Source organism: Paramormyrops kingsleyae, chromosome 3 (genome assembly GCF_048594095.1).
Source record: "Paramormyrops kingsleyae isolate MSU_618 chromosome 3, PKINGS_0.4, whole genome shotgun sequence".
NCBI lineage: Eukaryota > Metazoa > Chordata > Actinopteri > Osteoglossiformes > Mormyridae > Paramormyrops > Paramormyrops kingsleyae.
In genome coordinates this window covers 6,739,882-6,752,368 of record NC_132799.1, presented here as the reverse complement: position 1 = coordinate 6,752,368, position 12,487 = coordinate 6,739,882, and the positions used below count along the sequence as shown (strand labels likewise).

The 12,487-nt window shown below is 43.0% G+C and overlaps 1 protein-coding gene across 2 annotated transcripts in view; it reads right to left on the bottom strand.

Annotated features, from left to right (window-relative positions):
• The window catches only part of macrod2 (mono-ADP ribosylhydrolase 2), a 429,071-nt gene that overhangs the window by 90,000 nt on the left and 326,584 nt on the right, over nucleotides 1–12,487 (bottom strand). For both annotated transcript variants that reach the window (XM_072709500.1, XM_072709501.1), the window contains exon 7: nucleotides 6,410–6,440. In XM_072709500.1, the coding sequence (XP_072565601.1) occupies nucleotides 6,410–6,440 (31 nt within the window). The remainder of the gene's footprint in view (nucleotides 1–6,409; nucleotides 6,441–12,487) is intronic.

Here is a 12,487-nt window from a genome sequence, read left to right as displayed (position 1 = left end):
TACCTGTAAATATCCTTCAGCGGCATTCCTGACAGAATTTTTATTTGACATAACTGCATTCAATCATTGGCAAAGTTCACTTCGAACTTCAACCTTAATAAGTTGGTCTTGGCAACTAATTTCAAAAAGTAATAAGTTCCGACAACCAATAAAGAAATAAATCTTGCAAAACTAAAATGTAGTTCGCTTGATCGTAAGAAATATATCCTCAGCACTGTCCAACAGTTTATAGAAAATGGCAGAGAAACCACGACCCTGGATATTATGCATGGATCACAGCATCACACTCAGCTCTGCATCACATCCTTTTTTGGTAACAGATCTGCGATTTACAGATCCAGCTACATGAATATACTATCATTTGCGCAGTGTATTCCGTACCAAACCACCATGTAGTGCATAATAAAAAGGTAAAGACGCATTGAGCGGGTATGAGGCGGGAGCTGTGCCACTAAATGCTGTATTAATCACTAGAGCCACGCTGAACAGAGGCGGGAAGGGCAGCCTCTGTGTTAACACAACATATCGATTGGGAATAAATCCATATCGGCTGGATGCATTTTCAATAAGGCTTCCGAGGAATGGCCACGCAAAGACCCGGTTCAGCGTTAACAACAAGATGTTTTCTCCAAGTCAGTACTCAGGAGCTGGGAGATGGAAGAACTTAGGCTTTTGCACTTCGTAAAAGTGCTGATGTCAGGCCCTAGGGCCTCTCCAATCTCCTGACACCACCTCTCAACACAATCCAATTTATTGACACAAGGGGGGCTCAGATTATATTACAGCGACTCTCTCACGCCCCTCCCCCATTCCCTCCGCACCCAATAGCCTTTGATTCTTTTTTTCCCCCACCTCTGCATTTGTCTTAAAGTACTCCCTTCCTCTGTCAGCTTTCCATATCCCATGTGTGTCAGACCCTCAAGCGTCAGGTAGTGGCTGCCCAGATTCGGAAAATCTTGGCTCTGGGAGGGAACAGAACTCTGGAGAGGCCTGGATCAGGGGAGTGTGTTCTCCAACAGTAAGCCAAGACCTCCAAGGGCATGTCAATGACCCAGTATCAGTGCACGACACTTACTGGGAATACTTGCCTGTCCAGTTTAGAATATTCTAATCAAATTTCAAGATCTTTTTAAAATGTGAATTAAGGAAATACACTGTCTCCATCAAAGTATTTTTGAAAATCAGGGTCACAAGAATTTTTCTATCATACTCAAAATAAATCTATACTTTCACGTGTAGTACGTCCAATGAGATTCAGGCACAGAAGAACAGAAGATTAATTCAGCAAAATTCAAAATATATTTCCATGCCCTCTGCTTGTCAGCCTCCCGTGGTCCCCATTCTGCAGTCCTACTCCATTCTGTTCTGTAGAGGCAGTCGACGATCACAATGTGCGGCTTATACGTGAGCAGCAGGGGGGTGGGACATCCCTGGGGAGCGAGGGCTGTTATCTGCCCGCTGTCACTGATAAAATGTGCCTATGACTGCACCTCCGGCTTCTATCATGGTGGAATTCAAAGACACAACTGGGCAGAGGCGGCAGACAGAAAGCCGTGGTCATGCATCACGGCACCGACAGAAAGTCAAAGGCAACAGAAAACCTGGCTGACGGCAAGTGGCCAGAATAAATACATAAGTAACAAATAATTCCGTTAGCAAAAGCTGGGCAGTTCCATCTGCCTTGAGGGGGAGCTCCGCTGCAGTAAAAAGCAGCAAATCTCCTACGTTGAACTAGCCTTAATCATAAAGGATAGGGCAATTCTGGCCAAAAGTAGCGAGCGGACTGCTCTGCGTACAATTAATCTGTTTAGTGTACAATTTGTACAAATGCAGTATTGATTTACCTTCACAGGCATTAATCATGCCAGGCTCGACTACAAAGGTCTGGACCGGATCCGGACAGGAGCATGTAACGCTCTGCACTGCTGCCGACACTGGAGCGCAAAGCTCTGCCTGGTCTTTCCTCGGTGACTCTTGCTGACCCGTGGGCACGCAGCTTGCCAAGTGGCCCCAAAGGGTCCGGCTGGCTGCAGCGACCACTATTTTAAGACAGTATCACTAGAATGTTGTTTCGCCATGTCACAGGTGTAAGTGCAGCGAAGCTTAAAGCCAGGCCTTCACTTTGCAACAGGAAAATTCATTCTGACATGTAATTTACAGAGGAAGGCAAATCATAACATACCAATTAATATATATATTATTTAAAAAAAAAACAATAAAAGTGGTTATTTTAAAATTTACTGAAAAATATTAAATGAAACCCTTTGGATATTTTAATGTTTTATGGTCTCCTATATTGTGGAAATGGATTATTCTTTGAAAACCAGGCGTGGTGAGACACTGAGCTGTAACTTGCATGGTTCCATATCTTCTTTTCTTCCTATTAACAGCTTCCAAGTTCTGCCTTAGCCCCATGAGAGGGAATGTCTTTACACAGACAGAGGAAATTAAAAAAAAAAAAAAAAGTTTAGGCTTCAAACTTTCAAAGAATCTTCAAAGAAAAGTGGAGAAATCCGCTGTCACTTTCACTCCATATGCAGCCTGGGTTCACCGAAACCCAATCTGTCAAGCGGCACGGTTCTGGAGCTGGCCGCCGGGCCTAACGCAGCGATCGGGCTGCCTCACGGGCCCCTTCCCATTTTATCCTATGCTGGGAATACCGCGGGCCCAGGAAGATTTGTCTTAGCGAGGCGCGGTGATGGGATTTCGGCACGGCAGAGCCACTGATGAGCACCCAGGTGACGGTGTGTTATTTCTGCTGCCAGCCCGGCACTCCATCACGGGACGGGTTCGCAGCAGAGAGCGCAGCACGCCGCGTCACCCTGACCCCCTCCCTGCTGCGCCGGCTGCTGCACCCAGGGGGCAGCACTTTGTGGGAGTCAAGGGCAAAACTGCCTTTGGCTGCAGGGCCTGGCAGACATGGAAACTGGGCCAGCAGGGTTTGCAATTAAATAAAAAAAAAGAGTTAAAAGAGGTGGATTTTATATGTCTAATTATTATTTTTAATTAATTTTTTAAACTCATTTTTTATCATTGTAATGGCTCACCAGGAAAATGTGACCCATAAGCCCAGAAATTAATTGTGTAATAAACTTCAATCGTCCTCAGTGATGCATTCTGGGAAAAATGAAGTATTCTCTCGAACCAGGGGTGAGACAGCCGGGGTTTCAGATGGTCAGTCCTGCTTTCCATTCCCCCACCACCCTGGAACTTTCTGAGACTGATGCCAGAGGACTGCTGGCGGGTGTGTGCTAGAGGAGGCTCTGAGTGTCCGGGAGGCCACGTTGTGGGCGGGGGAGGGGTTAGTCAGACAACAGGCTGGGGACAACCTCTGTGTGTGTGTGTGTGTGTGTGTGTGTATGGCCGCCTCTTCGGGAGCAAGCGGTTGTGTGAAGGAGAGTTTCTTGCCGGGGTCGCTTCCATTCAACCCGGCCTTCTTTCCGGCCTGAGAGGAGCGGCGTGCGTGCGGGCGGGTGGGTGGCCAGGTCGGGCCACGCCACGCTCCGTTTCTCTCTTCCGGCCGTTAGACAGCCTCAGGCGGTCCATCGGTTCCCATGGCGCCCACACAATGACCTTGGCAGCCTTCCAGAAAGGGCGGCACACACCTGTCCTACATGGGTAGATTCGCTGTTCAATTTTTTCTCCTTTAGACGCAGTGCTCGCTTGAGCGAAAAAAAAGATATTATATATATATATATATATATATAAAATATATTTTCTATGACCTTGTTTTAAATAGCCTATTCCATGTATATAAAAACAGATACAAAAGAGCTTTTGTTATGTATATCCAGCACAAAAATATACTCAAGCAATAGCTAAAAGAATATTTTCTGCCATTTTCACTGATGTGAATAATGAACATTATTTAGCACTCTGGGGGTCTGCGGTACATCCTGAAGATACGGTCTGAAAAAAAAATTACATCAGAGACTTACAAGTGATTCAAGCCAAACTCTTGTTTATTTTAAACCGACGTAGGCAAAAGAAGGAAAAAAAAAATGTAAATCCAGATATATGTAGACAGGAGTTTGTAGCGTGTTATGATATCATACTGGAAATACAATTGTCATGCAGAGCTGAGGCTGCACAGAGAGATGATGCCTCCCTTACTTCACATAGCAACATTTCTAGAACATCTCCCAACACCCGTTCTGAGCCGAACGCCTTCTTAAGAGCTGCGTGTTGTTTGCTGCTCCTGCTCAGTGGGAGGGCGACCTCTGACCTGCGAGCAGGACCCGCAGTCATTACCTGCTGACGAGGCCCCCAGCACACGACGCCTCGCGTTAGCAGAAAACACTTCAGGACTCAGAAGACTCCACGCCATGCGGCAGGGACACAGCGACAATATGCTTGCTCATTATCTCCACCGCGGCTGACAGCCCTGATTAGAAAGGGACCTCTGAGCGTAATGAAGGTTTATTAAATGAATCTGCTGGCTACCAGTAAATTACGTCCCTGACGAGAGGCAGGGTTCGCAGGCTGCACTGTACAGACAAAAGTGATGCAGTCACAGACAGTGAATTTAACAAGCACAATACACAAGGGTTGTGCTAAGAGTTTTTTTTTGTTGTTGTTGTCATTGTCATTATGTGAGGTGAAGCACAGAGCTTTTTTTCATTGCTACATTTTGTTTATCTGTTGCTCACCTGCATAATAATCCACCTTTTGTTACATTCTCAATAAAGCAAAATCAAAGTGCGCTATTCAAAACAAAATATATAAAAAATAAGTGAAAACACGGATTCATGAGCTGAGAGATGTGAATTATTAAACGGGACAGAACTCAGATTCTTTGTTTCAGAATCACAAATCGAATTTTCTCTCTTATTTTAGGCGGTGAGAACAGGAGACGCATATGAACGAGAGGAGTGAGAAGCAGAGCTCGTCTTGGAAGACAGCAAAAGGTGTCTCCTCCTTGGAAGGAATAATCCGCTTGAACCCGGGTCGCGTGGCGTTGATTGATGGGCTACAAGCGGGGCACTTAATAACCTTTATCATGTCGTCCGACCTCGTGGCCCACAGTGGACGGCAGTTTGTTTATGGGTGGTAGCGCCAACACGCTAACCGTGCAGAAATTCCGCGGCGCTAATGGACTAGTCTGAGGGATTGGACTGTCAGCCGGCACCGAGGCCTCATTTTTCTCCATGGCAGCCCCAGGTTACCCTTTCCGCGCCCTGCCCCCAACTCTCCGATAATTTGTCAGTGATGACTGAGCCCTTGTGAAATTGAGGAGAAAAAGCGACTTTCAATTAATGTTATTTATTCTGAGATACTTATGTCATTCTCATTTTCTATTCATCAGATGTCATTAGCTGCTTAATCTTCGATAAAAAAGTAGGCGTGTTTTCGCGTGTTACAGTACGTCTTACCAGTGATGGAAAGGCAGCCGTGTAAGGTGACTTTAGTGTCAGTAAGATAGTTGATTATACTCTAAGAGCAATTTTTGTAAAAAAAAAAAAAAAAATTATTTCATGACTCAGTAATAATGACATACTAAAGATGCTACTGTAGCTCCTGTAACATGTGGATCTTGCAAATAAATAAATAAAGTCCCTGGCATGTGGACCAGTCACATGAGACGCCAGAACGCTATACTGTTACTGACCGACCACGTCACAGAATCAAAGACTCATAGATTCTTGGGTCTTACAAACAGGGTACGGCTGGGGGACCCTGTCGTTTCTCTTTTGTCACTATATCACAGGGATGGTATAAAAAGTGTGATTCATTCATAAGCAGCTGTAAATAACCCTCCGAACTGACACTGAATAGATAAGGAAAATACTGACAATTTAGCACATAAATTCCACTTTGCAAAAAGTAAAGAAATGGTTTAAGGGAAAGAAAAATATTATTATTAATAATGCTTCCTGTATAAGGTAAACACAAAGTTCTTTGTGTTATTCGTAACTACTAAAATCCACTGGGGGGGGGGGGGATTGACACATAAAAACATACTGCTATCCATCCATCCATCCATCCATCCATAATCAAAAACTATGCAATATATTGCACATATCTCCATGCTGTAACAAAGCTCTCAGCTCTCAGGTGTTTCAGTAGAAAACTGGATGTAGATCATTCTTATGGATGGTGCAAAGGGTCAGAGGGCCCTCTGAGGATAGCTGCTAACACCAGGATAACAAAGATCAAGTGGCAAATCTATCATGTATATTAGTTACGATGTTTAGTTTTAGCCTAAACATAATATGCAAAGTAACAAAACTTGCAAGAAGTTAAGTAAGCTTTGGACTACAGCAAGTTCTGCATGTTCTGTAGGGAATGCGTGGATTATTTTTTGATAATGAAGCAGTTTTATTTTTATATCTCTACTGTTACTGTGTAAGATGTCATATGAAATATGTATGTCAAAGCTGAAGAGGTACAGGAAATGAAAACTGCTTACCGTAAATACCAGTGGATATACAGGGGAAGGCCTGCAAAGACAAAGCACAGTCAGTTTATCATTGCGCATCTTTTATCGAACAATTTCCAGGAAGATTATAGCAAGACTGACCCATAGTACCCAACACTCAATAATAAGTCAGCCCACGGCGATATCCAGTGCGAATAAACTTTCAATAAGGGACCAAACTTACTCTTCTCAAAAGCTGGCAAACTAAACTGTATTTACTCTTCTATACACCTGTCTCGTTTTCATTTCCTGCCAATATCGAGGCTTAAAACCCACTATAATATATTAAATCTAGAAAGTTTTCAGAGACTGGGAATTCACAGATGCACATGGAGTCCTGTGGTGTTTGCAAACACTGGCCACTTGCCCTGTATTGGCAGTAAAATGAGAGCCAATTCTACTGACGCTGTGCCATTTTCCAGTGTTTTTATTTACTCATTTAACTCTGAAGTTACATAAAAATGCAAAACAGTTGGATGTAGAAACTGGAAACAGAATTTAGGGATCACATTCTATTAACACAAATTCTGATGTCATGCAATGAGGGGAAATCAAGGACATCAAGACCTAAAGTACAGTAAACATTTCAGATCACGTAAGATATTAACATATTGAAGAACAAATTGTTTCCAAGCATCTAGATGTAATTAATGTGATTTTTAACTTTAATTGCATGCAGAGAAATCATGCTCAGTCAGTAGATAATCTACTATATGCTACTGTAGCATCATTACTTTTGTCAGCCCTAGAAAGCCAGGAATGCGGGATGCTTCACAGTGAGTGAACAAGAGGGGTCGTCAGTGTGGGATACAGATAATTTTCTCATATTTCTGTGCATCATTAGCAATGCTCGTCCCCATAGCTTGCCCTACATACGGAAAATGGAAGACTGTGCCCTTTTTGTTCCCTGCAGGCCACCGTACAGATGCTGGGTCAGTTATGTAGCAGTGCAGTGGATGACATGGTGCCCAGCTCTTAGATGGAGTGTGTGAAATGAACAGAACTGCATCTGACCCAAGCCAGCTCTGTGTGCGTCTGTTCAGGTTGCCTTGCCAGTGATGCCCATTCCCCTAAGTGAACGTTTAACTGCCACCATAGACTAACAGCAGGGGACGATCTGCTCCGCACCACAGCCTATATGATTTCCAATTCTCCAATTATCATTTAACAGAGGCCATGGGATTTGCTTACCATGATTAAGCAAATATGAGCAGCTGGTGGTTTAGCTCTTACAGGCCGATTAAATCTGGCTTGCAATTGGCAAATTGTGTGAATAATACTATTAATGTCCTAATGTGGTCACAGTAAAGGCTTCAGATTTTAAATGTGTGCTGACATAATGAAAATTTCTTATTTGCACATGGTTATTAAACTGGAGGAAATTACATACACACTTGGTGTCATGTTTGCAGGAAAACTTAAATATGTGGCTTATTAACCAAGAATAATTAATGATATTTTATAAAGTAACACATTAAAGGAAGTAGGGTGATGATACATTTACAGCCAGTTTGCAGCAACATGACAGCACATCTGGAGCATGTTTACCAATGACTAAAGTTAAACACTACAATGATACGAGTTCAGTCAGAAACAGAGTAACACCCTTTGCAATGGTTTGGTTTATATCTACAACGATGGATTAAGTTTGTTTCAGTCACTCAACCTGAAAAACACATTTAATTATATGAAGACATTAACGTGTCTATAGTATATTATTCGCCGACACTGACACTATTGATAAGGTGACACGTACAGCCATAAATAACACACGGAAGCTGCAGTACGGATGGATAAATAGAGTAATTAAGACCAGGAGATTTATCCAATCACAAACTGCTACACAGTGCCCATTTGGGGAGGGGCAGCTGCATGCACACTTTGGTTACCCAGTAAGCTTTGACTCTCCCTTTGCAGGCAAGGAAGAGCCCCAAACAGGCAAAATGTAACCCCTCATTTTTAGATCCATTCTGGACCAAAAGCAATTATGACACCCACCGTCGCTCTCTGGTTCCCAGAAAACCACCACTGCCACTTCATCTCTGTTTCTTGTTTCACATCTTGATACAAATTACCCACATTGCTGGATTCCCTGACCTCTACCAGGGAAAATATTTTTTTTAATTCCCACTTTATTCGCAGTGTATGACTGACCCCTGGACTGCTTTATGGTAGAATGCTGGCAAGCAACACCAAGCCAGCTTTGAAAATAACTGTCTGGAGTCATCTTATATCTGTCAGGAGAGTTAATCGAACTTTGGGTCCCCCCCCCCCGCCTTTTAATCAAGAATGGCCAGCGCACACCATGATTCCTGTCATGTTTTTGCTTAGGAATCAGGAAGGAAGCAGGCAAATGGCCACTAATTTGAGTCACATGACTCTAGTGGGTGGTGACCCCTAAATAGAGTGTTTGGATGAGGAGGTGTGTCCAGGGGAGGGGGAGAGTCAGGTGACTTGGGCAGACGGGCTGTCACACCTTCCCTCTTTCCTGTATTAGGTATAAATTGGTGTGTTCTGTTATTTTGGCCTTAGTAAAGCAATCTGGAGGAAACCCCAAAAACACGTGACCACCCACATCCAGGAAAAATCTCACCCCCGTTTGCTTTTCCTCTCAGTCCCGGCGAAAAAATACTGTGTGTGCCACCTGCCCCGTCCCAATTAAACCATTTCCCCTGAAAAGCATGCAGTTTCCCCCCCACAGAGACCCCATTTGCTGACCACTGTCATGCAGTTGTCTGAAGCCCCAACCAGTGAGTGTTTCACATACTGATTCAAACGACTGTATCAGGACAAACTCACAATGTCTGCTATAGCTAAGCGATCCACTTTACCAAAACCAAAACGCTGTTTCTGGTGCACAATGTGGCATCGTCTCTGCTAAGCCTGGTACTTTGACAGGAAACGCGGAGAGACTGGCAGTCCTGCCTAATACTTAGCATGTTGTAATGCAATAGGGGATAAAACAAAAAGATAAATTGCTCACAGTTGATATTTAACAGCATCTTTTCAAGATTAAATGGTTATCAAACACTTCAATTTATTATGCGTATTGCTATTTCAATCTCATAGCTAGTCACATTATTCAAATACTCCTGTTCCACCTAAATATTAACTCATTTTTTCTTTACCACGGCAAGCAACTTCCCCCTTGGGTTTAATGCTTCAAACTAACTTAATAAACAGCGATGATAAATCATTCCTGTTACTCTTTCTTTTCCTGAAAACGAGGCACGTCTGCTTGATTTCCATTGATCATTAAGAGACATGTCCCCAAACTGTCTTTCAGGGAAACAACATTTCCACACAAAATCTTCAAATAAAAAACAGCCATTTTATCCTGGAAAGTGAATGATACATCTTGATGAGAAAGTCATGAGACTGAGTTTAACAGACCAAAGATGCAGATGTCATAAGAACACACCTTGCTTGGCTGAATGCGGTAGGGGGGTCATGGACCCAACAGCACACAGCCATGTGAAAGTTTCTGCCCTCTCTGAGCCCAGTCACCCATCCGCTAGCAGACCTAAGAACAGAGTCACATGCTCGCCTGTGTCTTTCGAATTCCACAAAGGAAACGTCTACGGTAATCGTTTCAGAAATCATTGCAAAGCACATCTGAGATTCCTTCCTCGCCTTTCAGCCCCTCTGTTCTCTTTACTCCTAAATTTTCTCAGAAAGCTGTCAAGGTTAATATATCAAGTGCCGACTGTTTTCAATCTGTTAGCGAAATTTTGACCTTTCCGGCTGTATGTTCTGGGAAGAAAACAAATAACATTGCATGACCTGCAAAACAGACAGGCGGATAGAGCTTACCATAAAAAAAAAATTAAGAAATAAACGAAGGAAACCCCAGATTGCTGTTGTGTAGGCAGCCAGCTCAATCTCAACCCCCTGATACACAAATAAATATTTTTCTATTTTTTTCCCCCTGACTTTCAGTTGGCCCACAGATCACTGCAGTGAAGCCTGCCTTTGGAAATCGATATGTGAAATGAAAATACAGTTTTGTACAGAATGACTCTGTAAATTATGACCAGAAGGATCTTCATGGCAATGGCCATTCAAGCCGCTCTACAACAGACACTATTCATGCCGAGTATCGATTAAATGACAGAGACCCCAGAGAGCTGTGTGGGAGGTGAAAAACGAAGAAAACAAAAAAAAAAAAAAAACAGGGAGAAACTGAACTAAGGAAGAGGATGAAAAATGAAGTGAAATAAATCGGTTATTAAATAATCAAAAGCCTAAAAATGAGATAAAAGGTCCTATATTGTCAGTTTACATGTAATAGAGAACAGCCATTTTAAACCTCAGACAGAAGGCCAGCAACAAAATATGTTACCCTTGTAGTTTACTGAGCCAGGAGAAAGCCTTTGTGTTACACCGCCAACGATAGTGTCATTCGGAAGCCCAAATCCTCCTGGCGGCTCAATTTTTTAGTTAATTGTTCATTGCAAATTTACCGCCTTCATTCAACGCATTGGCCCTAAACCCATTAGCGAGACGTAATTCCAGTTTAACCACTGCTACCCTTGGCATGTCAGTCGCTCGCCAGCTTAATGCCACCGAGCGCCTTCCTCTTCCGACAGTAAAATAAATGAGTTACCGGCAACACATAAAAGCCTTTTTTTGTCTTTTCTTACAAAAGCCCAAGTCATTTTCCCCCAGACTTAGTATGTGAAATCTATTATCTGTTGTAATTTATTCAAGTGCAAAAATAAATGACACAGTAATCTGTAGTTAAAGCAAGCTTCAGCCCCCTCAGCTTCCTGGTATAATTAAAAGCGGCTGCCCGTGTTACTGATACACGCAGCACAGTCATGCCGTCTTCAACTGCAGCATCTTTCCAGACTTAAACATTCAAAACATGCAAATTCATCCTCTAGGAGAGACCATGTCCCTAAATACCCTGGAAGAAGAAAAAAATGAATAAAATAACATTGCTGTGTTAGGTGCCCTGCGATGGACAGGCCCCCCATGGAGGGCGTGACCTTCCTTGTGTCCTATGCTGCCTGGGATAGGCTCCAGCCTACCCCAACACACACACACACACACACACAGACACACACAGACACACACGCACACACTCCCCATCATCCCCCATGGCCCTGACTAGGAGACCAGCTAGAAAAAGGACTGTAAACAATCAACACGCCTATTCTGAAATAGAAAAGTGACATATTTGATCATATGTTATAGAGAGGAGGCAGTTTAAAAAAAATAAAATAAAAATAAAAATAAAAAAATGGCATACCAGCATTTACATCTGTGGCCCACACACATCTATCACATGTCCACCTTTGCACGCACACAAAAACCGAACATGCTGCCATCCTGAATCCGTCTGTACGTCCAAGGAGCTGTGAGTGATGGCTTTTACGGGAGCACCGTCTCTTTTCCGTCTCTTTTATCCTGTCAAGCGAATCCATAAATATAGGGAAATAAATAAGTGATGGAACTTAAATGCTCCACCCTATTAACCAGCCAGCCATTCATCAATAACTGAGAACTATAGGTGAACCCATGTTTCAGAAAAAAGACTCTTCACAGAACAGGCACCGTTGTGGGCTCAGTTTTACACTAAATGTTAAAGTGACTTTTGATTGGGCCAGGCCCGGGGTATGCATAAGCTCACCAGCTCCAACTGTCTCTTTAAAATGACTGACAACACATCCAGCCTCTTAGGAAAGAGAGTATCGTGTCATGCTATCCTGTAAGGATGTGGTCCAATTAACCAGTGACGGATCACTGCTTTTAGTTTCACTTTCAGTTACCATCACAGTATCTCTGGTAACACATACAAAACTGTAAACAAATCCAACTGATATATCCCATGCCCAAATTCTATATGTGCACACTCCAGTCTACACTCCAACCATAGGCATGTTTCGGCAACGCAAAACTATGTGTCTTTGTAAGCCAAGAATGATGAAACCAGTACAGTAAGCAGCACAACATGTGCAGCTAAATTCTGCCTGACACAGTTGTGTCACTGCAAATGCCATCATGTGATCAACCTATTTAACACCAAGAGTGTATATTTACAACAAGGCCATTGCTAATTAACAG